Source organism: Pygocentrus nattereri, chromosome 19, assembly GCF_015220715.1.
Source record: "Pygocentrus nattereri isolate fPygNat1 chromosome 19, fPygNat1.pri, whole genome shotgun sequence".
In the NCBI taxonomy this organism is placed as follows: Eukaryota; Metazoa; Chordata; class Actinopteri; order Characiformes; family Serrasalmidae; genus Pygocentrus; species Pygocentrus nattereri.
Genome location: NC_051229.1, coordinates 5,767,489 through 5,794,927, shown reverse-complemented (window position 1 = coordinate 5,794,927; position 27,439 = coordinate 5,767,489). Strand labels below are relative to the sequence as shown.

At 42.3% G+C, this 27,439-nt stretch overlaps 2 protein-coding genes across 3 annotated transcripts in view; one reads left to right on the top strand and one right to left on the bottom strand.

The window, feature by feature from the left end:
• The window catches only part of LOC108436028 (collagen alpha-4(IV) chain-like), a 51,044-nt gene extending 38,328 nt beyond the window's left edge, over positions 1-12,716 (top strand). For both annotated transcript variants that reach the window (XM_037530858.1, XM_037530859.1), the window contains 12 exons: positions 2,517-2,624; positions 2,737-2,841; positions 2,995-3,066; positions 3,277-3,405; positions 3,695-3,802; positions 6,093-6,248; positions 6,344-6,451; positions 8,593-8,730; positions 8,822-8,938; positions 9,039-9,227; positions 11,215-11,498; positions 12,270-12,716. In XM_037530858.1, the coding sequence (XP_037386755.1) occupies positions 2,517-2,624; positions 2,737-2,841; positions 2,995-3,066; positions 3,277-3,405; positions 3,695-3,802; positions 6,093-6,248; positions 6,344-6,451; positions 8,593-8,730; positions 8,822-8,938; positions 9,039-9,227; positions 11,215-11,498; positions 12,270-12,551 (1,796 nt within the window). In that variant the 3' untranslated portion in view covers positions 12,552-12,716. The remainder of the gene's footprint in view (positions 1-2,516; positions 2,625-2,736; positions 2,842-2,994; positions 3,067-3,276; positions 3,406-3,694; positions 3,803-6,092; positions 6,249-6,343; positions 6,452-8,592; positions 8,731-8,821; positions 8,939-9,038; positions 9,228-11,214; positions 11,499-12,269) is intronic.
• A 550-nt stretch (positions 12,717-13,266) lies between these two features.
• Positions 13,267-27,439, bottom strand: part of nyap2b (neuronal tyrosine-phosphorylated phosphoinositide-3-kinase adaptor 2b) — a 31,128-nt gene continuing 16,955 nt past the window's right edge. The window contains exons 3-7 of the mRNA XM_037530861.1: positions 23,789-24,084; positions 19,026-20,132; positions 15,792-16,721; positions 15,523-15,620; positions 13,267-15,388 (exon numbers count right to left, since the gene is read on the bottom strand). Coding sequence (XP_037386758.1) covers positions 15,158-15,388; positions 15,523-15,620; positions 15,792-16,721; positions 19,026-20,132; positions 23,789-24,084 — 2,662 coding nt within the window. The 3' untranslated portion in view covers positions 13,267-15,157. The remainder of the gene's footprint in view (positions 15,389-15,522; positions 15,621-15,791; positions 16,722-19,025; positions 20,133-23,788; positions 24,085-27,439) is intronic.

The window sequence follows — 27,439 nt, the reverse complement described above, 5'->3', positions numbered from 1 at the left end:
CTAATAACAGCTGTTATGATTATTGATACTGCTACTGCTACTACTTCTAGTAAATAATAATAATTAGCAGTCAAAGTTAATGCTGTAAATTATTAACATTACTGCTATACATACATTATATATACATACATTATATATATATATATATATATATATATATATATATATATATAAATAATGTATGTATAGCAGTAATGTTAATAATTTACAGCATTAACTATATATATATACACACACACACACCTATCAGGCATAACATTCTTGTTTCTGCACTTATTGTCCATTTTATCAGCTCCACTTACTTTATAGCTGCACTCTGTAGTTCTACAGTTACAGACTGTAGTCCATCTGTTTCTCTGATACTCTGTTACCCCCTTTTATCCTGTTCTTCAGTGGTCAGGACCTCCATGGACCCTCACAGAGCAGGTATTATTTGGGTGGTGGATCATTCTCAGCACTGCAGTAACACTGACGTGGTGATGATGTGTTAGTGTGTGTTGCGCTGGTACGAGTAGATCAGACACAGCAGTGCTGCTGGAGTTTTTAAACACTGTGTCCACTCACTGTCCACTCTATTAGACACTCCTACCTTGTCGGTCCACCTTGTAGATGTAAAGTCAGAGACGACAGCTCATCTGCTGCTGCACAGTTTGTGTTGGTCATCCTCTAGTCCTTCATCAGTGGTCCCAGGACGCTGTTGTCTGAATATTTTTGGTTGGTGGACTGTTCTCAGTCCAGCAGTGACACTGAGGTGTTTTATAAACTCCAGCAGCACTGCTGTGTCTGATCCACTCAGACCAGTGCAACACACCATCACCACCACATCAGTGTTACAACAGCGCTGAGAATGATCCACAACCCAAATAGTACCTGCTCTGTGAGGGTCCATGGGGGTCCTGACCACTGAAGAACAGGGTAACAGAGTATCAGAGAAACAGATGGACTACAGTCTGTAACTGTAGAACTACAAAGTGCAGCTATACAGTAAGTGGAGCTGATAAGATGGAGGTGGTTATAATGTTATTTGTCCCGTCTGTAGTTCCAGCCTGATGCTCAGCTGATTGTGCGGCGTTACTGTGACTTTGCAGCTGTTGCCCTCTCATTCAAATACAGCTGTTAAATGATAAGTAGTCTCATTGATAAAACCAAAGGTATTACCAGCTAGTGCTATGGTGAATTTGTACAGCACAGAAGGAAGTTGAGTCTTAAGAATGCAAACCACAGCACTGAAGCCGGCAACATCAGTAGTATCAGTAACGTTTGTACTGGAGGACGGCTTCAGCAGACTGGGCTGGAAAGTGACTGCGGTGGAACTGTGGATAAATCACCAAACAGCAAACTAACAACGCCAGCAAAATGGAGCTCCGTTTCTCCTTGAAACAAAACATATCTGTATCTGTAAGAGAACGAGAGGCTGCAATTGCAAAGGAGTTGAAACATGACGCCGCCGTTGCTCTTACCAAACTGAAAATTGGAAGCTGCATTCATGTGATTTTCAGGGTCATGTTTCTGTTTTCATGTGATGAAAATAATGTTACTGAATTACTGAAAGTGATAAATATAATCCTGCTTCCAAAAAAGTTGCTTCAGTTGAACATGGGCAGGTATTTTTACAAAAACGAAATAATTTCTCAATTTCAACATTTGATTTGTTGTCTTGGTATTATTTTCAATTAAATATAGGGTTTAAAAGATGTGCACGTCAATGCTTTCTATTTTATTTACAGTGACCCATTTTTTTGGAAATGGGGTTGAACATTCTCATAAAGCTTATTTTTGTCTTTTCTTCAATCTGTAACAAAAAGAATTGCTTTAAAATGGGCAAATTTTTCTCTAGGGTCAAACTTGAGTAAGACAAATGCAATTAATCACGATTAACTGCACAAAATAATGTGATTAATCACAATTCAATGTTTTAATCATTTGACAGCCTTAATTATAATAAGGCAGTTAGAAGTGCTTGGTGGCTTGGTGGTGAGTCAGAAAACCATATTAAACTTGTTCTTTAATTCGGTTCATTTTGACAAGTGTGAATGCTCCAACTGTACTCGGCTCTGTGCCAAACAACTGGCTTGGTCCACTTCCAAGTGAATCCTGGTTCAGTTCGCTGCTAGTGGGAAAACGGGGGAATTGAGCATGTTTTTCTCATCTTCTAACAGCATGTCAGTGCAACACATCAAAAAGCAGCTATTCCGGTTTACATTGTGGTGCATTTATTGGTCAGTTACTAGTGCTTTGTGGCTGTTTCTTCATCCTTGAACTGTTAAAAATGGCTAAATAATGCCTCTCATACAGCAAGATGAAGAAAAAAATAATGCCACCTGCTGTTGTCTTAGGTGACTCTTACACCTTTGTGTTTCACAAAGGGAATCAGAGACAGAATGACTTAGTCAGTGAGTCAGTTACTGACTCAGATAAGAGACTCTGGTTAGTGGTTAGGTTAGCCCAGACATCAGTCCAGCAATAGACTGTCACTTTAATTGGTGTTTTTAATATGTTATGCCTTCCCCTCACAGCTGAGGTTGGAGCCCCAGGGGATCCAGGAGATCAAGGACTCCAAGGACCACAGGGATTGCCTGGTTCCCGTGGTTCTCCTGGACCACCTGGACTGCATGGTCCTCCAGGTAATCTCTTACAGGGTTTACAGGGTTTTGTTAATGTTAACTCTGAAAATCGTGCATAATACGTCTCCCTAGCTCGTCTAGGACTAATGTAGTGCCGTGTTTTTGTGTGCAGGAAATATGGGTCCACCAGGTTTTTCACGTTTTGGTCTTCCAGGTCCTCCAGGACCTTCAGGACCACCAGGACCCGAAGGTTTTCCAGGTCCACCAGGTTTGAAAGGTAGTTAAGCAAAACAAGCAAAAATTCCAAAGGAGCATGATGGCGTGAAGGTAGTCCATGTTACATTGGGGTTTTACTGTAAAAGGGAAGGTTCAGCTATTTAGTTAGTACTCCATTCCTGCTTTGGATTACAGTGGATTCCTTTTTTTCCAGGATTTCCAGGATCTCCTGGCCTCCAAGGTCTCAGTGGTCTCCCTGGTCCTAAAGGGGAGAAAGGCTATAGAGGTGAGAATAATCACAGCAGGAATTACTCAAACCTAATTGAACAGTCAGTGTAACTGGTTGGCCATTTTGTCATCAAACCTGACCCTTACGTAAAATTTGTGTCAGGACCTTGGAAGCTTGAACTGAATATTTCTAATTTGGATGGCAGCGTTATCTTTATCTTATTTGCTGTGTAAATGAATATGGCTGATAGCAATATTTCATTCCCAGGTCCCGATATGGCAGGTCCTCCTGGGATACAAGGTGATCCTGGAAACCAGGGTCTGTCTGGTTCCCCAGGAAATCCAGGAGTCTCCCAACCAGGCCAGAAAGGCTTGAAAGGCCAGCCTGGAGACCCAGGTATCAACAAATTGCTGCCATGCTTACTTTTATTGTTTGAATTAGGGCTGAGTTGTGTATCAAATTATCACAATTCCTCTTTTGTCTCAATTTTAATTGTGTAAAACAGGTAAAAAAAAAAAGACCCAGTGGTACTTGTGTTATTTGCACTTTGGTGTTCCAGGTCCTACAGGACCTACTATAGAATATTACATATAAGAAGACTAAGAAAAACAGTTTTATAGTGGTGTCAATTTGTTTTTATTCTGTAGCATCTGCTTAATTTGATAATTATATCATTTTGCTTTAGGTCCCCAAGGCCTCTATGGTCCACCTGGTGCCCAAGGCAGAAACTGTGACATATTGATTCCAGGAGACACTGGGGACCCAGGCCTAACTGGACTCAATGGACCTCCAGGTTTGTGGAATTTGGACTGGTAGTTTTTTTTTTATTATATGTACGAGTTTGCTGTGCTGAGACTCTCTTTCTTGTTTTGTCTCTACTTCTGCTTCTTCCTCACCTGCTTCTTTCTCTCCTTATATTCTTCTTCTATTGATATTTTCAATTATAGATGTGAAAATGTGAAGCCCAAAACACAAGTTGTAGAGCTGCTAGAACCTAAACTATGTATAGTAGGCCATTTTGATTATTGCCCCCACAGGATAAAATATATATATTTTTTTTAATATAAATTTTTAAAGTTACTAAATTGCATCATAGAGTTTAACTGCTTGCATAATGACTGAACCAATATCTTTAGTTTTTCTTGTTGTCACGATTGGCTCCTCCCACTCCATGTGCCTTTTTGTTTTGGTTTAAGTCCTGCCCCCTGTTTGGTTTCTCCGCCCCTGATTGTGTTCACCTGTCCCTCGTTACCCTTTGTTACTTAAGCCCTGTGTTTGCACTTTGTCTTTGCTGGTCTTTGTATCGGTCTTTGGCCTTGCCTTGTATGCTGTATTGGTCTATGTTTGTGTGCTTGAGTCTGTTTATAGTTTGTTTGTTATGTCTGAATCCCGATCTGTCCATATTGGCTCTTTGACCCTGGACCGTTATGACCCTGATTTTGGATTTGCCCTCAATAAAAGTCGCTTACCTTTGCACATGCGTCCGCCTCCGCACATGCGTCCGCCTTCGTCACACTTGTATTATATACACACTTTAATTCCAAAAGTATTCGCCCTTTCACACGCACATCTAACTTGAGTGAGATCCCATGCTTAATCCATAGGGTTTAATATGATGTCGGCCCACCCTTTGCAGGTATAACAGCTTCAACTCTTCTGGGAAGGCTTTCCACAAGGGTTAGGAGTGTGTTTATGGGAATTTTTGACCGTTCTTCCAGAAGCGCATTTGTGAGGTCAGACACTGATGTTGGATGAGGTCAGGACTCTGTGCAGGCCAGTCTAGTTCTTTCACACCAAACTCGCTCATCCATGTCTTTATGGACCTGCTTTGTGCACTGGTGCGCAGTCATGTTGGAGCAGGAAGGGGCCCAAACTGTTCCCACAAAGTTGGGAGCATGAAATTGTTCAAAATCTCTTGGTGCTGAAGCTTTAAGAGTTCCTTTCACTGGAACTAAGGGGCCGAGCCCAACTCCTGAAAAACAACCCCACACCATAATCCCCCCTCCACCAAACTTTACACTTGGCACAGTGCAGTCAGTCAAGTACCGTCTCCTGGCAACCGCCAAACCCAGACTCGTCCATCGGATTGCCAAACGGAGAAGCGTGATTGGTCACTCCAGAGAACACGTCTCCACTGCTCTAGAGTCCAGTGACGGCGCTTTACACCACTGCATTCCACGCTTTGCATGTAAGGCTTGGATGCAGCTGCTCGGCCATGGAAACCCATTCCATGAAGCTCTCTACGCTGTTCTTGAGCTGATCTGAAAGCCACATGAAGTTTGGAGGTCTGTAGCGATTGACTCTGCAGAAAGTTGGTGACCTCTGCTCACTATGCCCCTCAGCATCCGCTGACCCCGCTCTGTCATTTTACGTGGCCGACCATTTCGTGGCTGAGTTGCTGTCGTTCCCAATCGCTTCCACTTTGTTATAATCCCACTGACAGTTGACTGTGGAATATTTAGTAGTGATGAAATTTCACGACTGAATTTGTTGCACAGGTGGCATCCTATCCCGGTACCATGCTGGAATTCACGGAGCTCCTGAGAGTGACTCATTCTTTCACTAATCTTGCAATCTGCAATAATAAAGTTCTACTTATTACATTTGTGTCATATTTTTTACATGACTATTTTGCTGCCTGTCTTTATTCCTTCAATAAAAACAGGATGTTGTTGTTTTTGTGCCTTTGAGACTGATATACTGTATGTAAGTGAGCTCTGTTCTGTGTTGTGCCTCATTCAAAAAGTAGGCTGGGCTGAAACACTCCATATAACTTCAGTGTGAGTGGGTGGGGCTAAACTGGTGTAGGCTGAATAGGTGGTTGTATGTAAATCTGTTGGTTTTCATGACATCACAAAAGCAGTGAATTCAAAATGGACTGTTTTTGCAGCTTAATAATCATATTTGGACTGTACAGACTGGGAAGTAAATGGTACATTTTGAAACAGTAGCAGTATTTATAGACTATATTAAAAAATGTTTTCAGTGATATAGGCCCGTTAACTCGGGTGAATCCGTGACGTGTTAAACGTTGCACCAACACTTCATCCTCAACTGTTCTTCATACTATTATTTCGTCTTAGGTCCACCAGGTGAAATTGGTCCTCCAGGTTCGATTTTCCCTCACCCAGGAGACCAAGGGGATGTGGGACCACCTGGGCTCCCAGGGCCGAAGGGCTTGAGAGGTACACAGGGGCCCTCAGGACTTCCTGGGCTCAGTGGACCACCAGGACCCAAAGGCAAGTAATCTGCAGCAGTATGCCAATAAATCCATAAACATGTCTGTGATCATTCTCATTTGCCCTCATGGTGCACTTCACAATTCTTCTTTCAGGGGTGCAAGGATTGCCTGGTTCAATAGGCCCCCCAGGACCACCAGGTCTCGAAGGCGGAGCTGGGTTTCAAGGGCTCAAGGGAGATAAAGGGATAACAGGGAGTAAGGGTGAGCATTCAAAAGAGGATTAACCCTTAAGAATGAATAAACAATCTGTTTAATACCACATACTGGTTTATATAGTTAATTACATTTAGATTCAATCTAGGCAAGGCAGGTTTATTCATATAACACCTTTCAGACACTGCTGTCATTCAAAGTGCTTTACAAATGAGAAAATGAGTCCAAATCTACATTCAGAGCAGACTGGTTTTAGGCTTCTGACTTTTTTCACCTGTTTTGAAGTCAAAAGCATAAAAAAATGTAAAAACATAAAAGATTTTCTTTTCACAAACAGTGCTATACATGTAAAAATGTTTTAATCAAATTCAAATAAAATCAGCAGATGAGCTACAATAATTCATAAAATTACATGCTTTTATCATCACTTGTCAGCAGATACCGTATTATGTTATGATATCATGTTATTATATCTTTGCACAATTGTTTAAATTGTTACAAATTTAGTATAGCAATTTGAACAGACAAAATAAGCTCTGTTAGAATGTACTTTAATTAAAATAAGTAATAGTAATTCTGTTGCAGCAACATACACTTCCCAAATGTTCAGAGTTTCGCAAAATCTAATAAAGCTTCCATAAAATTTACAAGCAAAGCAAAGTGAAGAGTGGTGTGAAGAGAGCCAGCCTGTCTGGACAGGTGCTCTTCCAGGTCATATCAAAAGGGAGAGAGCCCTGAACGTCTGCAAAGAAGGTGGCTTGGCAGCCTCTTATACGTTAGTGCGCCCCTGTGTGGCCGATCACATATTTGCGTCATCATGGGAAAACGAGGGAAAACACAGAAAATGGCCACAGAGACACAAAGAAAAACTATTTCAACCAGAGGTCGTTACAAATGGCTCTTAGCTCCCTACATAGTGCACTACGAAGGAATTTAAATGCTGGCTCCTGCACCAAACAATGCATAATATGTCTGACAAATAGCCACAGAGGTGTGCACAATTCTGCCCTGCATATTTGTATGTAGAAGCCAGAATTTCACAACTTGATGTTATGTAGCACTTTCTCGTGCCGTGGTGCAGTAATACAGAATTTGGTTGCCGTGTGGTGGTCAGTGGTGCATATATGGAATATTTTACAACTTTAAATACATTGGCCTAACCCAGGGGTCGGCAACATGCGGCTATTTTACTGCCTGCAGAATTCGATTTTTAGGTAAAAATAAATAAACCTTCTTTGCAGGGAAATAAACATCTGTTGATCATGTTAAAACACAGTTTTAACACTAAGTTAATGCACCCTTGAACCCTGGCGCACAGACTGCTGGACACTGCAGCAGCGCACACAGCAGTCTCGGCTAGCTAATAGATAACAAAAAGGAAAAAAGAGAAAGAGTTAAGGCAAACATTGATCATTTGAAGACTAATTTAGACTTAATTGCATTTCTAAGCACTCTTGCTGGTTTACTGCTACGTTTACTCTGCAACGAGAAACTGTCCAACACTAAAAAGTCATGCAGGTGAAGTCAGTTTCACTTTCAAATTTTCCCGTTCCACCATAAATGGTGCCTGAGGTGCCAGAGTGTACATTTGGCACCATTTAAGGTGGAATGGGAAAATTCGAACTTGAAACTGACTTCATCTTTGTGACTTCGAGCAAAGAGTTTGCGAATAAGAAGCTGACTTCAGCTTTGCAAAAAGTCAAACGAGAGATTTTTACAAGAAACTGTTCCACTTTTGAGGAAAAGATTCCTGCCAGAGATGCGAGAAAAGCTGCTATAGCTGAGCTAAAGCTTAAAGCAAACTAAGTCTGCATTTTGTTTCTATTTTTTAGTCTATACTAGTACATTAGCACATTCTGAGACATATTTAGAGCCAAGATGGTAAAATGGACATAAAATGTTGTCGATCTTCTTAAAATTTGGATTGGCAGCCCCTGGCTTCACCGATCAGATTTTAGGAATGCATTGGAATGTATTATGGGTGAATTCTGGCATCTGCATGGAAATGCCTTTGTAATACCATTCATTAGCAAGTGTTAAAGTTCATGGACAGAAGGACAGAGTTTAGGACAGAAGGAACATCTACATGTTACACCATTTCACTATGCAGCACTGTTTTACTAATGCTGAGATGTGCCTTATTGTAGGAGTCATGCCAAGTATGTGTCATTTCCTCTATGGTCTTCTAGGGGACCAAGGTAAACCTGGAAGAGTTATCATTGCCCCTCCCCAACTAGCCAATAAGGGATCAAAGGGAAAGCCAGGATCACCTGGGCCACCTGGATTCAATGGAGCACTTGGCCTCCCAGGAAATCCAGGACCCATAGGTAAGGTCATTTGTCTTCACACACCCCCTCCAACTCAGCTATCAGCCTTTCAGCGTGTGGCTGAACCTGCGTGATGTTTTGGTCTCTTCAGGACCAAAAGGTCTGAAGGGCAGTCCTGGTCCACCTGGGCAGTCAGGAGCTGCAGGAATTCCAGGTCCTCCTGGCGATGCTGGTGAGCCTGGACACCAAGGACTTGTTGGACCACAAGGTATAAGCTACACAACTGTATGAAAAAATTAACCCTTTAAGATTTATAACATCTGAGAAATAATTGGCAGCATCCTTTTCTTTTTTTTTTCTTTTTCTAGGCCCTCCAGGCCCTAAGGGAGATCCTGGTTTCCCAGGCAATGGGCCATCAGCAGCGTCTGGGTTTATCCTCGTGATCCATAGTCAGTCTGAGGCAATACCTGAGTGTCCAACAGGCATGCCTCTCCTTTGGATTGGGTATAGTCTTCTTTATCTAGAGGGTCAGGAGAGAGCCTACACGCAAGACCTGGGTAATATTTCACATTAGAGAATAGCTGTGTATTTGTGGTGTGTATACAAGGAATTGCATCAATTAGTGAGCTAATATATTCACTAGTGGGTGCTGGGCAGCTGTTGAGGACATTTCCTAAGTATATGGAATATGGCGGCAGCAGAAAAAAAACAATAAACTTGCAAGAGGAGAGTTGAGAAGTACAGAAAACCTACAAAGCCAAAAGTACTTAATTTGGGTTGAAATTCAGTCGACAGAGAGGCAGATTTCAATACTTAACATGGCCAGGAAGCAACACTGACAAGAAAGGGCCATTTGAGTGGCATGAAAACCATTGAAGCTGTTTTTTACATGTAGTGCAACAAAAACAGACCTGCATAAAACAAAGGGGTATTTTTTTTTATTTGGTTATTTATTTTTGATGAGGTTTTAAGACAGGATGTCATGAACTTTGCAACCTTTTGGAATCTAGTGTCTTTATCTCCCTCTGAAAGACTGAATTACATAGATTACATCAGTCCGTACATCAGTCCTTTCACCACTCCATTTCCCTTTCTGCCACATATTCATTCAAGGAATATCAACCTTAAAATGTAGTTTCTGCCACTCACCCCTAGGACAGAGCTGCTAGCAAAATACTTTTATCAGGGTTGCAAATTTGCCTTTATAGGATAGGAATAATAGGAATATCATACATATTCATATAGAGAGTTTTGTTGCCAGTTACACTGTCTCGTCTGCATTGCAAATATATTAGCAAAATGCTCCAATCATTCACTGTAAAAAGTGGCTTGTCAGATCTACTTAAAATTACTTCATGTGGTAACAAGTAAATGAACTAGTTTTATTCAACCTAAATAAATGCTTTGAATAAACGATTCAATCAGAGTATTTGTTGTAAGTATGACAATAATTTCAAAGAAAAAACAACTATTAATAAATGACATCATGGCACAGTAATGAAGCAGTAACTGTCCCTGGAATTGTTTTCAGAACTTCTATAATATTTAGTATTTGGCAGCTCTTCATAGTTATAGCGCTGAATAGTTGTACAACTCATAATATACCTTTTATGGGATGGCGGGGAGGTGGACCTAAGTGCAGAACTGAAACCCAGCAAAAAGGGTAAGGAGATATATGGATTCAAACCACCGCTGTACGGATCAGCAGTTCATGACGTTACTGCTGCGCCACCGGGGCGCACAGGTAGCCTTGGTCCAGCCCTTCATGGAAGGGAGAAAAAAAAGCAAACACTTTAGCAGGGTTTAGAGCCTTCTTTTGAGCTCTTAGTAGTTTTTGGGGCAGTTTCCCTCTTTTGTCTTTCCAGCTCTTTTCTTTTCCTTTCTTTTTCCCTTTCATTTTCTTTTCTTTTTTCTTTTCTTTTCACTGAATACCGTACGAGTCACCCCTCTACAAAGGTGTGACAAACATTTGCCGCCACCTTAAATAGGGGAACTCCCAGGTGTATCAGGTTAGCCTGATTAGTCCATGGCGCCTTGCTGCCGACGCCCTCTGCTGGCAGCAGGTGGTGCAGGCTGAACCCTTACAATATCGTTGCTGTCTGAACAAAACCTTGAATCTCCAAGAGGCTACATTTAGATGAGATGGAAAAAAAACATACTATACTATTAATGTGGAATAGACTTTTTTCCAAGTAATTTTGGGCCATTTCTTTTGGTCCAGTCATCATTTAACTTTACCCATAACATAATGTAAAGGAGAGAAGTCATTTTCAAATTATGTCGAAAACGAAAAAAAAAAAAAAACGACAAAAATGGAGATATTCCATTCCGACATCAGCAATATGCATATGTGCACTCGTATACATAATGCATGTACTTACGCATACCGCAGTGTAGTCTTGGTCATTTTATGTACCGTCTGGTCATGTAAACCCAAGCCCTGTCTTATATATATATATATATATATACATATATATATATATATGTCCATATGGACATAATGGTAACGTTTCTCTGGACTCTTTTCTCCCTGTTTGTGCTCAGGCCGAGCGGGCTCATGTCTGCGTATCTTCAGCACCATGCCCTTTTCCTACTGCAACTCTGCTGCCTGTCACTATGCCAGTCGCAATGACAAGTCCTACTGGCTGACCACCAACAAACCGGTGCCCATGATGCCCGTGTCAGGCGGAGAGATCCGCCAGTACATCAGTCGCTGTGTGGTGTGTGAGGCGCCCGCTCCGGCAGTGGCAGTCCATAACCAAGACTCCAACGTGCCCAACTGCCCACCTGGCTGGAGCAGTTTATGGATAGGCTACTCTTTCCTTATGGTGAGCATGTCTTTGTTGTCATGTCCAAGTGTGTACTTGTATTGGTGTAGTTGTGAGGCTCAAATGTCTAGGCTTAATCATTTTCAGGGACATTTCTAGGGTTAGTTTGTTACAGTATAACTGCTAGTCATATATTTTCAAAGAAATGTGTCCTGTCTGTATATAAAAAACATAGATAAAATAATTTAAAAATGTATTGTAATGATAGTGATTTTGTTAGCTATCTAGTTGTGTTGTGTTAGTGTGTTTTTATGACGTGTTCTACGTATGAATCCTTCATTAGCCAATAGCATGGTTACACGTTTCTTTGAGGGGAAGAGTTTTTTTCAGTTAGTTGAGTGCTCGTATTCCTCGTGCGGTTGGGTTAGCCTATCCTGCTGCACCGAGAAAGAGCATTTACCTATTTTTGTATACTGCTTGTTGCAAGCTTTCAAGAACAAGTAAATCCGCCATCCGACTGAAAGTTTGACGTTGTTGTGTGAGTCTTTCCACGCCTCCACTGACACTGAGATAGACGAACACGACAGTATAAACTGGCACAGAAAGAAAACTTTATTTTTGGTTCCTGAGGTTAAGATTAAGGTTAGGTTTAGAATTTTTTTTATTGTCTACAGATACGTACTTATATTATACATATGGGGCATATTTTATGACATGTATCTACTTACATATATATAATTCATAGAGAACTTGAATATATATATATATAATATGCATGTGCACAACTCCATATCCTGATGAACCTGTGGTAATTTATGACTGTTCTACCAGCACACTGGATCTGGTGATGAAGGCGGCGGTCAGTCTCTGACCTCTCCTGGAAGCTGTCTGAAGGACTTCAGGACACAGCCCTTTGTGGAATGCCAGGGCCCGCGTGGCACGTGTCATTACTTTGCCAACATCTACAGCTTTTGGCTGACTCGCGTGAGCTACGAGGAGGAGTTTGGTGCTGCCCCGCAGGGGGGGACGCTGAAGGCTGCAGACCAGCAGCGGAACCGCATCAGTCGTTGTCACGTGTGCATGAGGCAGCGACAAATCATGCAGCTGAGGTAGTCATGTTGGGACAGTTCGTACTGGAATTTCTACAGGTTGTGGGTTTCCCTTAAATATCTACATGTGATCCCTAAGATAGCCAAGGCTTACTGCTTATAATCGCTGTGAATTTAAATCTATTGAATTGAAAATTTTATACTCCAAAAAAATAAAGCATTTACATATTTTGATCTCTAACAGAAGCTCTTGTCCTCAACTCAATATTTACACTATTTATGAAGAAGTACATTGGCATTCAAAAGTTTGGGATCACTATTTTTAATAGCATTTTTTAAAAATGATGCAGATAATGTATGAAATCATCCTGTTATGATGCTACTACTCTACAACCTCATTTACTTTAAGTAATTATTAGGAAGCTATGAAAAATTGACATTTTAGACATGTCGAAATGACAAACGGCAGTAGAAGATTCTAAAACTTAATTCATCATTTAGTAGCTTATTTACTAAATGTGCTACCAAAATCTTGAAGTATTGCGTAAAATTGTCTTCTAAAGTCTAGCTAATAGTATTTTAAGACACTGGTTAAGCAATTATTGGATAATAGAAAAGCAATTATTGACATGGTAAGTGATTCCTTTTGAATGCTATTGTATATGAAGCCCTTGTCCAGGCCTGCAGGACAAAGATTGGACAATCCAAAGGACATTAGCCTGTTGCAAACCTGCAGAGAGACTTTTTGTTTTTAGAGTAGAAAGACTTGTATCTTCATAGCAGTTTGAAATTCATATTTATTTCTCTCAAAAAGACCCTTGTGACAATCAGCATACTTCTTTTCATCTCAAACATTACTATACAGATAAGAGAACACTCAGTGCAATAAGACAAAGGACGTAGTCTTTCTACCTGTCACAGTGCACATTTTACATACAAAGAGATTGTACATCATTACATTTCATTAACCTGCACCTCCTGGGCACAAGAGAGTGAATGTCAAACAATCATTTAATAGGTGACCTGCGTACAATGTAGCTTGGCACACATACAGACACACACAAGTATGAATTCCCATGTCTTTTTCAACTGTATACTCAATGCTACACCAGCTACTGTGTTTTTACTCTATTTGGTCTGTTTTTTGAATCGGCTCATAAGGAAAGCACCAAAAACTGACCATAAGCATAAACACCATTTCCAAATGCCAGAATACCTGCAAACTAGTGACCGGTGCACTGGTTGCTTGCGTTAGGCCTGCTAGGCTACAGTATTTGTTACCTTTCACCCCAGTGTGACCCAGTCACAGTGAGCGCCGATCTCCAAGGCAACACATTTGTACAGGCGTTACTTTTTCCTACGTGGAGTTCATAGCAAGAATAAAGCGGAGGGGAGGGACATGGATTTCGCTCCAGGATCCAAAATACTTTGGCAATGCAGGTGTTGCATTCATCGTGCAAATGAATGACCCACTTGAACTAATCTGAACGGTTGAGGTAGAGGGAGGGTGGCAAGTATCCAGCCAAATAATGTAGAGGATTATGGGAGTGCATTTCTTTTTCTTTACTGCCCCTTTTTTCATGCAACCACAGCCCCTATTACTGGGTCATGTAGCCACGGTTGCTAAGTCCTTAGTGCTCCAGCTGTGAGCCATTGGTCATTGGTTTCAAATACCCAAACAGGGCTGATTGTGGCCGTCACAAATCAATCAAATAACAGTTTTAGCAACTTACCGACAAATAATGACAGTCATCCAGTACAGGACCACAGCAAAAATGACTCCTCCTTCCAAAACCCTTCCATTTAACAAGCATGTACACAACTTTTAAAATAATGTTAAAAATACTTTAATATTCCAGATTGTCATTAATCTCTGGGCAACTATCCTCATAGTGCATGGTAGAGGATTCTCACTGGCTTTTGCCAGCTATTGCCACAGACCCCAGAAAGAGGGGACACCCTCAAGATTACAACACTACAGAACAAAAATATGTCCTTTATAAAAGAGCTCTTTTTCTTCATCACTCTCTCTTTCTTACCTTCCATTACCCTTTCATAAACTTCCTTTCTGCTTCTCTCAGGTTGTGCTGTTTTTCCCGCTTACATACTGAAACCCTCCATTTCTGATTATGTACTAACCAAGGCTCAAGCAACAAAATGTTCATGAAAACAAAATTCTGATTGTTGAGAGTAATCCATCTATTTGAGTTCTTGAATAATTGCACATTCTGTGAAATTAAGTGTGACAAGGCAGCAGTAAAAGCTAGCCCTAGTCCAATTTCACATCCAATGTTAAAATACACTTCATTCATGGCAACGTACCATGGAACCTTAATTTTGAGAGGTCTGAAAGATAAAGGCCTGTGAACGTTAATGATACAATGAGATTCTTTTTTGTATTGTAATGTAAAAAAAAAAATAGAAAAGAACAAACTTTGTATTGTGCTAACTCTACGTACTCTTTGCAAAGATATTCCATATTGTTTAGAAAATATCTGTTAATGCTAGGTCATTTACAAGGAATCACAATACAAAAATATCAGATATAAACATTGATTCGAAAACCTGACGATCTGCACACTCAGAAGTATTGCTATGTTAATCCCACTGCCAGGAGCACTATAATTGGCTGCTCCGCATTAGGTATGTCCTGAAGTGCTCAGCAACCATTCAGATTGCTGTATCCCAAAAGACAGTGGTCTGGGTCGGGTATGGTGGTGGCCCATACTTCTTCGCCCCGTTAGCCTTCTTCCAGTTTGTCACAGCCGGCAGGGTCTCCTTCTTGCAGGGGCTCCGTTCAGGGAGCCGCTGACGGGACCTGATCTCACGGCACAGGCGCTGTTTTCTTTCGATCATTTCCAGCATGGTGCTGTCACCATATACCCATGGCATGGGTGGCATCTGCAGAAGAGGGAAAACAGGGATAACAGGGTCATTTGCAAAATGAACTTTGGCAGAAAATTCCAAATCTTACCCTGCAAAGATGTAAAGAGTCTGTTATCATATACACAAAGGAGCTAAGTCTTTTATGGTACCTCTTGCGCTTCTGGGGGTTGTCTCTGAGGTGTCCCCAATGGTGATGGTGCAGTTGGTGTGGACGGGGAGCGGCCCACCTTTGGAACTGTCCTCAGTTCTGTAAGTAGAGATTGAAATCTTTTACCACAAGCAACAACATTGAGCAGTTGAACAGCACAAGTTGAAATAGCACCCCAACTATTGTTAATATTTATTTATGTTGAGGTGCACCAAGTGGAATAATCTACCGCGGTCATCATGAGCTAGGGACACTGAATCCAGGACTTACCAGAGTTACCCAAAGTTGTTGTGGGACTCACAGGGGAGCGTCCAGGCCTGTTGGACAAATTAGATGGAGGTCCAGACATGGCAACCCTTTCATGTGCTTTGGGTGACTCTGTGCAGAAGCTGCTTTTGTCTTTACTGTCGTGTCGGGTCAAGGCATCTGTCGTGTGCATTCCCCTATCCTTACAGTCTCTTTTGCTTGCCAAGTCTGCCCCATTACCGTTCCATTCCTTGCTATCTCGTCCGCAGTCTGCAGCGTAGTTGCTACCTTGACGAGAGTCCAAACCATTCTTTCCACCTTCTTTGCTGTTGCGTCGGCACTCCAGGCCATTCCTGCTCAGATCCTTACTGTCATGCCTGGGTAACAGTTCATAACTTCGATCTCTGCTGTCACATCGTTCCAGACCATTCCTAGAAAGGTCTTTGCTGTCTTGCCTGGGTAGGAGATCTGGAACATTACAGCTTCTGTCCTTACTATTTCGTCTGGGTAAAGGTTCCATGCTACTGCAGCCCCTTTCTTTGCTGTCATGCCGTGATACAGGCTCAGTGGTGCTGCATCCCCTGTCTTTGCTGTCCTGTCTGGGGAGCAGCTCTGGACCACTGCAGCTCCTGTCCTTGCTGTCACGTCTTGGTAATGGTTCTGCATTATTGCAGCCTCTGTCCTTGCTATCACGTCTCAGTAATGGCTCTCCATTACTGCATCCCCTGTCCTTGCTGTCATGTCTCGGTAATGGCTCTGCATTGCTGCAGCCTCTGTCCTTGCTATCTCGTCTCAGGAGGGCCTCGGTGCCGTTAGCCTCTTTGTCTTTGCTCTCACGCCGATGTGAGGATTTGCTGCTGCGCTCCTTGTCCCTTTTAGACTCCTTGCTGTGATGACTCCTCTCCTTGTGCTCCCGTTTGGACTCTGAGCTGTGGCACCTCCCTTTGGCTTCACCTTTAGGAGAACAGAAGCAAATCAGTTTCCATACATTCATTCATGTTACATTTCTGTAGTTCCACAAATGTTTAACAAATTATTCCCTTGTTCCAGTGGTTCCCAGTCTTATTCCTTTAGTACCCTTTTTTACTTACCCTGTTTTCCATGCTGTAACACACCTGATCCAACTAACTGGCTAATAACAAGGTCTTCCTGAGTTGAAGTGGGTAAAGCAGGGGAACAGCAGGGAAAACCAGATTGGGGTACTCTAGAACGGATTGGGAACCACTGGCTCACTCAAAACATATTTAAGAGGAGTGTTCCAGCCATTGTTGTATTAATGGCAGTTGGCCACTTGGTGTCACTTTGCTACTGCAGATGATCAGAGCTTGTTTTTTCTGTGCAACTTTGTTTTTCAGTAGTCTCTGCGAAGTCATTGTTTCTGTATTTGGTTCTGCAGCTGCTCATGGCACAGTGGTGGCAAAGTGGTGGTAAAGAATTTTTCCAAGGTTTCTTCACCGCTAAATCTTTACACTGCCTCAAAATAGATTTCTGTTGATGGATGTATGTTACTTATTTCTTCTCTCCACTGTCCTCCTACACTCCTACAGTTTAATTTACGATCATATCCTTGCTAAGCAACATTGATTGGTGGGTGGATAAATAGGTCAAACAGGATGTGTTTTCCACCCACAACCAAGACAAATGATGCTTGTGAGCGTCCTGAGCCAAATGCATCACTTCATGAGATGGAATAAAGGTGCGACACAGGTGCAGACTGCCATATAAAAATGTGCTTAGTAAACAATGCCCATAGCAACAGAGGTAAATCACATGACTAGGCAGCACCTACAAAGCCACTGCAACAGTGTTGTGTGGCCTAGATGCTTCAGAGCAATGTGTGAAAGTCAAGCCAGGCAATTCTGAGCAGCCACAAAACTACTAATTAACACCGCTCTAATTGCATGGGCTGAAAGCGCTTGTAGTGAAAAAAGCACTGTTGTTTTTCTGGAGCAGAGCACATGTCTGTACAGGTAGTGCAGCGCTCTCTGTTGCTGCCTGTTTTTTCCACCGAGAGCTTCCAGCTTCACACATTCGCTGCAACAGGGCGGCCGTGACCTGCATCCTGATTGGTCTGCCACTCCTCAGAGGGAGAATCTGCAGGGAGTTCCCTTCCTCTGTTACCAGGATGAGCACTCAGCTTGCCAGCAAGAGCGTGTGCATCAATTCATCTGCTACAACACTGCATCTGAAGCGGGCAGTTTCATTGATGCGCGCTTCATTTACTCGTACTCAAGGAGAGCAAATAAGCCGTTTTAAAAGCGGTTTTGTTGAGTTGACCTTTCTTGTACAGAAGCATCCATGGGGGTCATTGCTCAAGAGACACAGTCAATAACAACTGACAGTTCACATCTCATCACTCTCACACAAACACACAGTCATGAACGCTATAATGCAGGGAAAAGGCAAAGTACCTTTTTAATACTGCTTTCTGTCTTATATTAATACCATTTATGACAATCAAATTTAAATATTCTAGTCTTACCCTATAGAGAGAAAATACCTTTATATAAATACCTTTATTGCAAGAACAACATTTAGCTTCTTTTTCATTGGTAACAAAGTAAACTACTAAAATTTCCTTGCAAATAGAAAAGCTTCCCACCAAAAACTTCTATAATCCATATTTTACTGCATCTGCATACAAACAGTGCAATGTAATAACTACGAACAACAAAACTTTCTATTAGGCCACATGCAAATCAACTACCACCATGTGATTTTAGGAATTTGTCTGCATAATAATTCCTTCCATTATCTCTCCAACATTGTAAACACTACTTTTGGCAGGGGGTCTTTGTAGGAGTGTAGTAACTAGTGTTTAAACACTGTTTACATATTTAAAAGTAATACACTGCTGTGGCTTAATGCTTCTGGAGCACAGCCATGGAGTTATACAGTCTGCTGTAGCCCCTAATCTCCATGGATTAAATCATATGATCTGTACTAGCCTGTTTGCAGCACTTGGATTAAGCCAGCTTGCAGAGGAAGCAGGTCAAAAATCCCACAGCAAGCAATGATGGAATTGTTATATGTTTCTTGATGTTATCTACCCTAATTAGTTAGTATGTAAGCACTCTCTTAGTTTAATTTGACCATCAGTGATTCCATTGCAATGATTTTCACTCTAGGTTTACACAGCACTTTGTGACTCCGCTGTTTATCACATTGACAGCATGTTTAGCCTTCTATTGATTGACTCATTGATTGCGAGGCTCATTTCTCATTTTGGACTTTATTGACAGAAAGAGACAAACTCACTCTCTCCTGGCTCCTTGCTCTTCCTGCCGCTGGAGTTTTTCTTCAGCATGTTCCTGCCAGTTGTGAAAAGGTTAGTGAGCTCATCCAGTGGGCTGGTGGGTGTCCGCGAGCGTCCTGAGGAGACGTTCTGCATGGAGCCGTGAAGGCGTCCCGATTGGTCCTGGGGAGGAGAGCCCTTGCCGTGGGGTGTTGCTGAGGCGCTTCGCGGCAGGGCAGGTCCTGAGAAAGGCCCGTCAAAGGCTGGGGTCCTCATGAGGCTGAGCGGAGTGAGGCAGCGGCCCATGCTGACTGGAGAAGGGCAAGCTGAGTGGCTCCGCTGGTAGTTGTGGGAACTGCCTGAACTCCTGTAGAGTGTACATGGCAAAGGAGGTGCAGAGGAACGTCCTGAGACGGTTATGGTTGGAGTTGCAGTTAGTTCCCTTTCTGCACGCCTAATGTGCGAGGTGGAGGCAGAGCTGAGGGGTTCCAGAGAGGAGGAGGAAGTAGGCGACTTGCCATAGGAGGATGCATTCTCCATCATTGGCAACTTGGCCATGTCCAGAGGAGTAAGTGGGGATTCGTCCGAATTGGGTGAGCACTGTGCTGGGGCTGGGGGGAAGACAAGTAAAGGAGGCCGGTGGGTCAGCAAGTTGGGGAAAGGTGCGGGAATGTCACAAAGGGGTGTTCCCCGAGGCGTAGAACATCGGCTCAGGGGGTTATGGGTGTCTATATCAGATGGACAAGGTGTGACACATTGCGACCGGCAACTGGAAAGATCCCAACGCGAATCAAACTCATCCAAGACTGGGTACTTCATTTCCTCATAAACGGCCTCACCCGGTTCCTCATCTTCATTGCGATTAGGCGCATCACGGCCTACAGTGCCAGACATCTCAATATAAACAGGCTCTTCAGAGTCCGAGTCCTGCTGTGGGCTCTGGGGTTGTGGATGAGGAGGGGAAGAAGAGGAAGCCTTGACCTCCCTTGAGAGGGACATTGGGGGCGAACTTCTTGAAGCGGCATTACGGACGTAGGACTCGTCGAACGAGGTGCTCAGCTGAGTGTTAGGATTCCTCTTGGGCTTTGGAGGTGGGACCCTCCTGCAGTCTTCACCACAGCCTTGCATTGCTGGGTGAGAAGGAAAAAAGAAGACAAACAGCAGATATTAACATCAGCCAGAGATTAAAGCTTTTATCAAGCCAGATTTCTGGGCAAGGTTTGAACCTTATTAGGGCATTTTTTCTATCCTTAACAATCATTTGTTAGGCTTGTTCTTCAGTGATTTTGCAACAGATTTAGGAATAAGTTTGGGTCTTTCAGTCAAAGCACTCACATCATTTGCTTCAGTGTCAAAGGCAGCAATGTGTGTGCAATGTTTAGTGTCCACAGAGGTACTAAACTGCATTACAGGCATTTATTTGTGTGCACTTTCAAGAGGCTTTTTAAGCCTCTTGAAGCCACATACACTTGTTGTAAGAACCTTAAAACAATATGACTGATACTGGGATATGATCAATGGTTAGTTTCTTTTTGATTTTAGATGAAAATTTGACCATATTTGCAGTCCACTGGAGATTCTGTTCATCTTAAATTATTTAGATACCAGATGGTCTAGGCATATCTTTTTTTTTTTCAACTCGATAATCAAAAATACATGCACACTTAATGACATGGGTATTACATGCATAATAATGTTATGCTTGTGTGTAGGCATTTATAGCCTATGCATAACTATGTACCCACATACACGGTGAGATTCTGCACCCCCTCTTTTTAGAGATATGAACAGTTGTCTGATGTTTTCCCCTTATTAGCTCACCCTCTAGCATAAGTCAGCTCAAGTTCTAGAGGAAGAAAAGCACTTCACTGTGCTAAGTGGGGTGACCCAGTAGTTTGGATTTGGGACATCTTTGATTTATTGCATCAATGAACAAGTTGATCAAATAGAGCCTCTTCCTCATCTGGAAGAAAATGAAGACATGGTGGGTGCAGATAAAGACAGAGAGAGAGGTGTGAAACTGCATTGCACCCAGATTAAAGTAATTTTTCATGCGCGGCATGTGAGTCAGAATGTGCCCCTGCGCATGCCTGGGCTTTAAAAAAAAAGACGGTATAGATGTGTTAATTATGTGAAAGGGGATGGTGGATCTTGAGATCATTTCTGCAAGCACCCATTCTCCCTCTCTCTCTCTTTCTCAGTCCCTCCCCCTCTCCTTCTCTCCACTAGTGGATGTGTTTACCCTGGCGCTCTCCTCCAGGGGAACTAAATCTAGGTCAATCGCTCCTCCTGAATGAATCCTGTGCGGCCTGGCCCCTCCCCCTCCTTCCTCTTACCCTCGTCATCCACACCCCCAAACCTTCGCAACACGCAACGCAACTCTCCTCTCAATGAGGAACATCCCCCACTCTCCACTTGCCATTGGACAAGAGTCTGCAGAGCTAGCCCGTTAGTCGGTTCCCCATTGGTTGCCACGGCAATCTGACTTCCCAGCAGCTTGCCGACAATTGGTGGAGGCTGACGGCTGATGCTGGGATTGGAGGAGCAGCAGGGGGTCTCTGTTTCCGTGGGCTTGGTTGCCGTGGCATTGAGGAAGATCAGTGTGCCCACTGCTATCCCCATCCAATCTGAACCTCAGCAACTACAGCAACATATTAGCATATCCACTGACTTAATGCCTGCACTCGAAAGCTCTGACTTTCCAAAAGCACTGAATCTTCTTGGAATGCTCAGGGCTGCACAATATATTGTTTCTTAATTGTTGTTGTGATAGATTGGCCCTTGCAATAAGGTTGTTATGGACAAATGATGCATCTAATGCATCTTGACCAAGTTCTAAATGAGTGTTATTGTGAGCATTTTTCATAAATTGCTCTTGTAATCTCTCAAAATATAAGTATTTCTGCAGGCCATGCCATGTTGTTGAGCATGTATTGCAAGCTATATAAAGCTATATTTAGCAATTGCAATACTACCGTTTTTGTCCATATAATGTGCTCTAATTAGAGCTCTACAGGACCTTTCATCATATACAAGCCATGTTTTTCTTTTTATGCAGACAAGCACAGCTATTATGTTTTTTATTGCATTTAAACACCACGGACTTTAGATATGACAGATTATAACTAATCACTTTCACTTTTTTTTGTTGTTTGTTTTTCTAGTCCTTTTTTCATACAGATAATAAGTAGAATCCAATAACTTGCTCTGAAATCAAATAACTCGCTCCAGTAACTTGATTAGTGCGAGTCCCAGGCATCCCTGCTGTGAAAATAACATTTTAAAAAGTAGAGCAGAGCAGTGTGAGGCTGTATTAAAGACAGAACGTGATGCTCTTGTTTATAATCTGCATGAGAATGCAGGCCCGAACAATGAGAATAAAGTTCTGCAGAAGATATGCCAACAAACTCGGTGACCTTCACCCTCAATTCGTAGATGCGGCAGCGTTCACAACAACCCAACCGCCTACTTCTCCTATTTGACATGAGAAAATGCAAGTGAACTCGATTTGCGCCAGCGGCAAGCGATGCCCTCATTCATAACTCACCACTTAGTAATTTAACAACTTGCCTCATTCATAGCTTGGCACAGAGACCAGTGTAGACAATTTAAAAGATCCAACAGGCGACGACTGTTTGCATCTGTGGTTATGTCACTCAGAAGAGAGTGGTAAGATTTGCTTTGTTGAGATATGGAGGTTGTGACTCTTTGTGTGAGGCTAATTGTAGTAATGACCCACGATTCTTCAGCTCTCAGATATGACAGACTCGCTGGCACGTTTGAGGCAGGTGCACATTAACATACTATCTAGGTTAATGGGCTCCTGCACATTAACATAGATAGTAGGTTAAGTAGGTATAAGCTACTATCAGTTATATCTGCTCTGCATTTCTGAAGTTACTGGTTATTCTACAAGGAACTTGATGATACAATAGCTGCGTTCCAAAGCCTAGGCTGCAGCCGAGGTACAGTGGGGCTTCAGTAGGACTGTCCTATGAAGACTCCTCCTTAGTAGCCTATTGGTCACGCTAATGGAACAGTCCTAATAATGCTGCGTGTTGACATCACCAGTAAGGCCCAGCCTCTTACAATTGCAGCGCGAAACTTGCAAATGGAACTGGTGAGAGAAAATGGTGCCCGTTGCATTGTGTTTCTTGCTTTTTCATTTCTTCACAGAAATGGAGGAGATGTTCTTGTGGTATTAAGATTAAGTGACCCTCCGCATTTAACCCATCCGTGAAGTGAAACACCACATACACATTAGTGAGCACACTTGCCTGGAGCGGTGGGTAGCCCTATCCGCAGCACCCGGGGAGCAGTTGGGGGTCAGGTGTCTTGCTCAAGGACACCTCATTCATGTAATGTTGGTTCTGGGCATCAAACCAGCCACCTTCCAGTCACAAGGCTGGTTCCCTAACCTCCTGCCCATGACTGCCCGATAAACTACATATATACAAATACTTGTTTTTGGTGGGTTTTTTTTTTTGCATCATTCGTGTGCAGAGAACTGTGGGTAACTAAAGGCCTGGATAGAATACATCTGTTGCGTCCTCAAAATCATGCAGTAGGCTGTATACGAAGGATCCTTCACTTTGGAATGGCCTTCTATAACGTAGCGGCCGAGAAATGCAGCATGCCTCGGCTGCAGCCTGGGCTTTGGAACACAGCTCTTGTTTAGCTCACCATATTTTAGCCTGACTCAGTAATGCTACATCTTTCAATTTTAACAAAAATATCTTACATAGTGCAGCTTTGAATAAGTCTCTACTTAAGGGATTTAACTCACCGTCACACTTATCGGAGTCTCCGCCCCTGCAGGTGGAGGTACTGAGGTCTACAGCCTCAGAGGAGATGCTGAGCTTGGTGTTGGGGTCACGGCGGGGTTTGGGAGGGGGTTGTTTTCGGGATGTGGGGCTTCCCTCCTCTTCCCCGCCCCCTACAGAGTGCAGGGACTGGGAGCGGACAGCGAAGCCCGCACTGCACAGCTGGGCCTGCTGGGGGGACACGCGTTCAGCTGGGGCTGGCATGCTCACGGAGGCCATACGCAGGTGCTTAACCTCCGCTGGAACCTCCTCGCCCGTCCTAGAGAGAGACAGAGAGAGAGAGAACGAGACATTATGATGTTATTTTCGAGTTTTTTTTGTATCCTTCGAAAGGCCTCTCCTTACATTTCACACTCGTGTCAATTCGAAACATTAGGTAGAATCTTTCAATCCATATCATATTTGTGTTTGCAAGTGAAAGAGGAGATATTTTATTGTGATTTTAATCTAACAACTGATTGTTGTTTAGTCAGGTTGGTCATGTTTTGGCACAAGAAAAACAGGAAAAAAAAGTCAGGTGAAGGCTATCACGTTTTTGTGAAGTTCCACCACATTTTTTCAGACTGCCGTTACTGCAGCTTCACTAGAGCTTGGAGGAGAACGCTAACCAACAGTTCTGCTTGCATCAGCTAGAACACATCCATGTTGGCTAGCATCACAAGAGTGATGAGGTAGAGGGAAGACCATCCTACCCACCCAGAGAGAGAAAGAGAGGACAGTTAGTGTTGGCCCCCCGCTTACGGATGGCTGTGACATCATTAGGTATCCAACTTGTGATAGGCCCGATAGGCCTCAGGAGCCCCTAAGAAAGGTGGTATTAGAATAATATTACTCTAATTTCTCGTGTGCGTGAAGCCCACTTACATATATCATTAAAAAATGCATCTTGGAATGAAACCTTTCTTGCATCCTTGCTTTGATGAGTATAGGAGTCGAGGAAATGCTTTGTAGCAATGCAAGTATTGTAGTATTGTAGCAGTGGCTGTAAATGAACTGGACTGTGGCCCTTATTCGTTAAAGTTGCTGCGGTTAAGTCTGATCCTTAAATGAGCGCATGCAAATTTCACCAATATTCCACTGTACTTTTGTTTTATACTTCTGACACCACCTAAAAATAAACAGTATAAAACAGTACAGAAGCACAGTCTCACGCATTTCAAGAACGTGTTTAAATATGTTATATGAGGAAAATAATCATAATCACTTGACTCTACTGTCTCATGTAAATGGTTAGTGAGGTGCTGGTAGGCTGGTGCTTGCAATACATGTGCTGTACAGTGATGTTACCAGTTAACGTAAAGCTTGATATACACATTCTTTAACACCCTGAACACACATCGTTCTTTACGGCTAAGTCATTCTTCACAGAATTACATTCCTTCATGCTTTTATGAGCTGATGTCCTTGCTACCACTGAGAGAACAACCCTGTCCTGCAGGCCAGGCGCACTGTCAAGGCCACACACTGGCCCCGAGTCCACAGCTCTAAACTCAGCCTAGTCATCCGCTTAAAGCAATCAATTCACACTGTGCTGGGGCCTTTCACTCTGCCTTTGTCTCTGTGAGTGCGGCCCACAGCTGGGGTTAAACACAAATCAATGCTTCTGACCAGGCCATTCTCTCAGTTGAGTAATTCCAGCATGCAATTCATTAGCGCCGAACTCCCGATGATAAACAAACACACACACCAAGGTGCGCACAACTAAACAAAGAGATGCTTGCATGCAGTTTTTTAGACCACACATAAATGCACTATTGCACAGACATAAAATACAGGACTTTGGGTGATGCACAAAGTCTGTATCGAAATATTGACTTAAAATCTCATAATAATGACTCATTTTCTAGAATCGTTAACTTAGCATCTCAAAATAATAACTTGTTTCTCAAGATTTTGAGATACCATGTCGAAATATGTCATTTGTCTGCAATAATTATTCATTATATAAGTCATTATGAGACACTAAGTCATTATTTTGACACAGTAAGTCAATATATTGACAGTAAAATTATATTTTAAGAAAACTTGTCAATTATTTGAGAAAATAAGTCATTATTGTAATATAATAAGTCGATATTTTGAGAAAATTAGTCATTTTGAGAAAATGCCATTATTTTGACATAGCAAATCATTATTTCGATATAGAAAGTCATTTTGATTTAGTAAGTCATTTTTTGACAGTCAATATTTTGAGAAAATCAATAATTATTTCTAGAAACAAGTCATTATTTTGAGACAATAACTCAATATTTGGATATAGCAAGTCATTATTTTGATATAGTAAGTCACTGTTCTGGGAAAATAAGTCATCATGCGGACATTGCAAGTCACAATTTTTAGAAAATAAGTAATTATTGGACACTAAGTTATTATATTCATCATAGTCATTATTTCAACATAGCAAGTCAATATTTTGACATATAGCTGCCAAAAAAACAGAAGGATAAATATCTTTTTTTTGTCCTCTACCTGGCAGGAATGGTCTTCCATAGCTACCAGAGTCAGCAGTCAGAAATACGAGCGTTGCTCACGCTAGCACAAGAAGCACCTGGCAACCTCAAAGGCAGCCGCTTCCTTTTATTACCTGAGCATAAGTGACTTTCACATACACACACCCGGCCCCACAGCTGCTGAACAGCAGGAGTCTGGAGAGAAGGGTTCATTGGTCAGGGGTTTAACTTTGCCTAGCAACAGGGTACCCACGCAAAGCAGACACAAAATCTGCTACTGCTGCTGCTCCGCTCACACACACACACACACACACACGTGATGACTGAGGCATTAAGCCCTCATTAGCAGAGAGAGCGGGGTGCTGGAGCAGCTGTCTGCACTGCATGCTCCTGATCACGCCCAGAAACGACAACCAAAAACTCTGCCAGAAACTCTCCACACAAGCTCCTTTCCAACACGGCCTCTGCCACCTCAGCCTCTCCTACTGTCTCGCCAGCAGAGTGAATGCAGAGTGAATAGAGGGTGGAGATTCAGCTGCATCAGTTCGTTATAGTAATGTTCATTCAAACACTGACACCAAAATCAAGTTTTCAATATACGCAGAAAAGCTTGGTGTTCTGGTGGGGCACTCTGTCTATCTATCTATTTGTCTATATGTCCATCTCTTTACATATTAATCTATTTGTCTGTCTGACTGTCTATCTCTCTGTCTTTATATTTTCTATCTACCCACTTGTCTCTATCTGTCTGGCTGTCTATCTATCTGTCTGTATATGTTTATCTTTCTTTCTGTCTACTTCTCTATGTTTCTATCTGTCTGTCTGTTTGCTTATTTGTCTGTCTGTCTAGACAGACTAATTATATGTGCATGAGCTCTGTTCTGATTGGCTGCCCTGTATCGAGCCTCATTCAAGAAGCAGTCCAGGCTGAAACACTCCTTATAACTTCAGCTTCAGTGGGTGGAGCTAAACTGCTAAATAGGCAGATATATATATATATATATATATATATATATATATATATATATATATATATATATGTATATATGTATATATATATATATATATGTATTTATGTGTGTGTTGGTTTTTGTGACATCACAAAAAGATTTGATTCACAACAAGCTTTTGCAGTGTAGTATATGGACTGGGGACTGTTTGAAG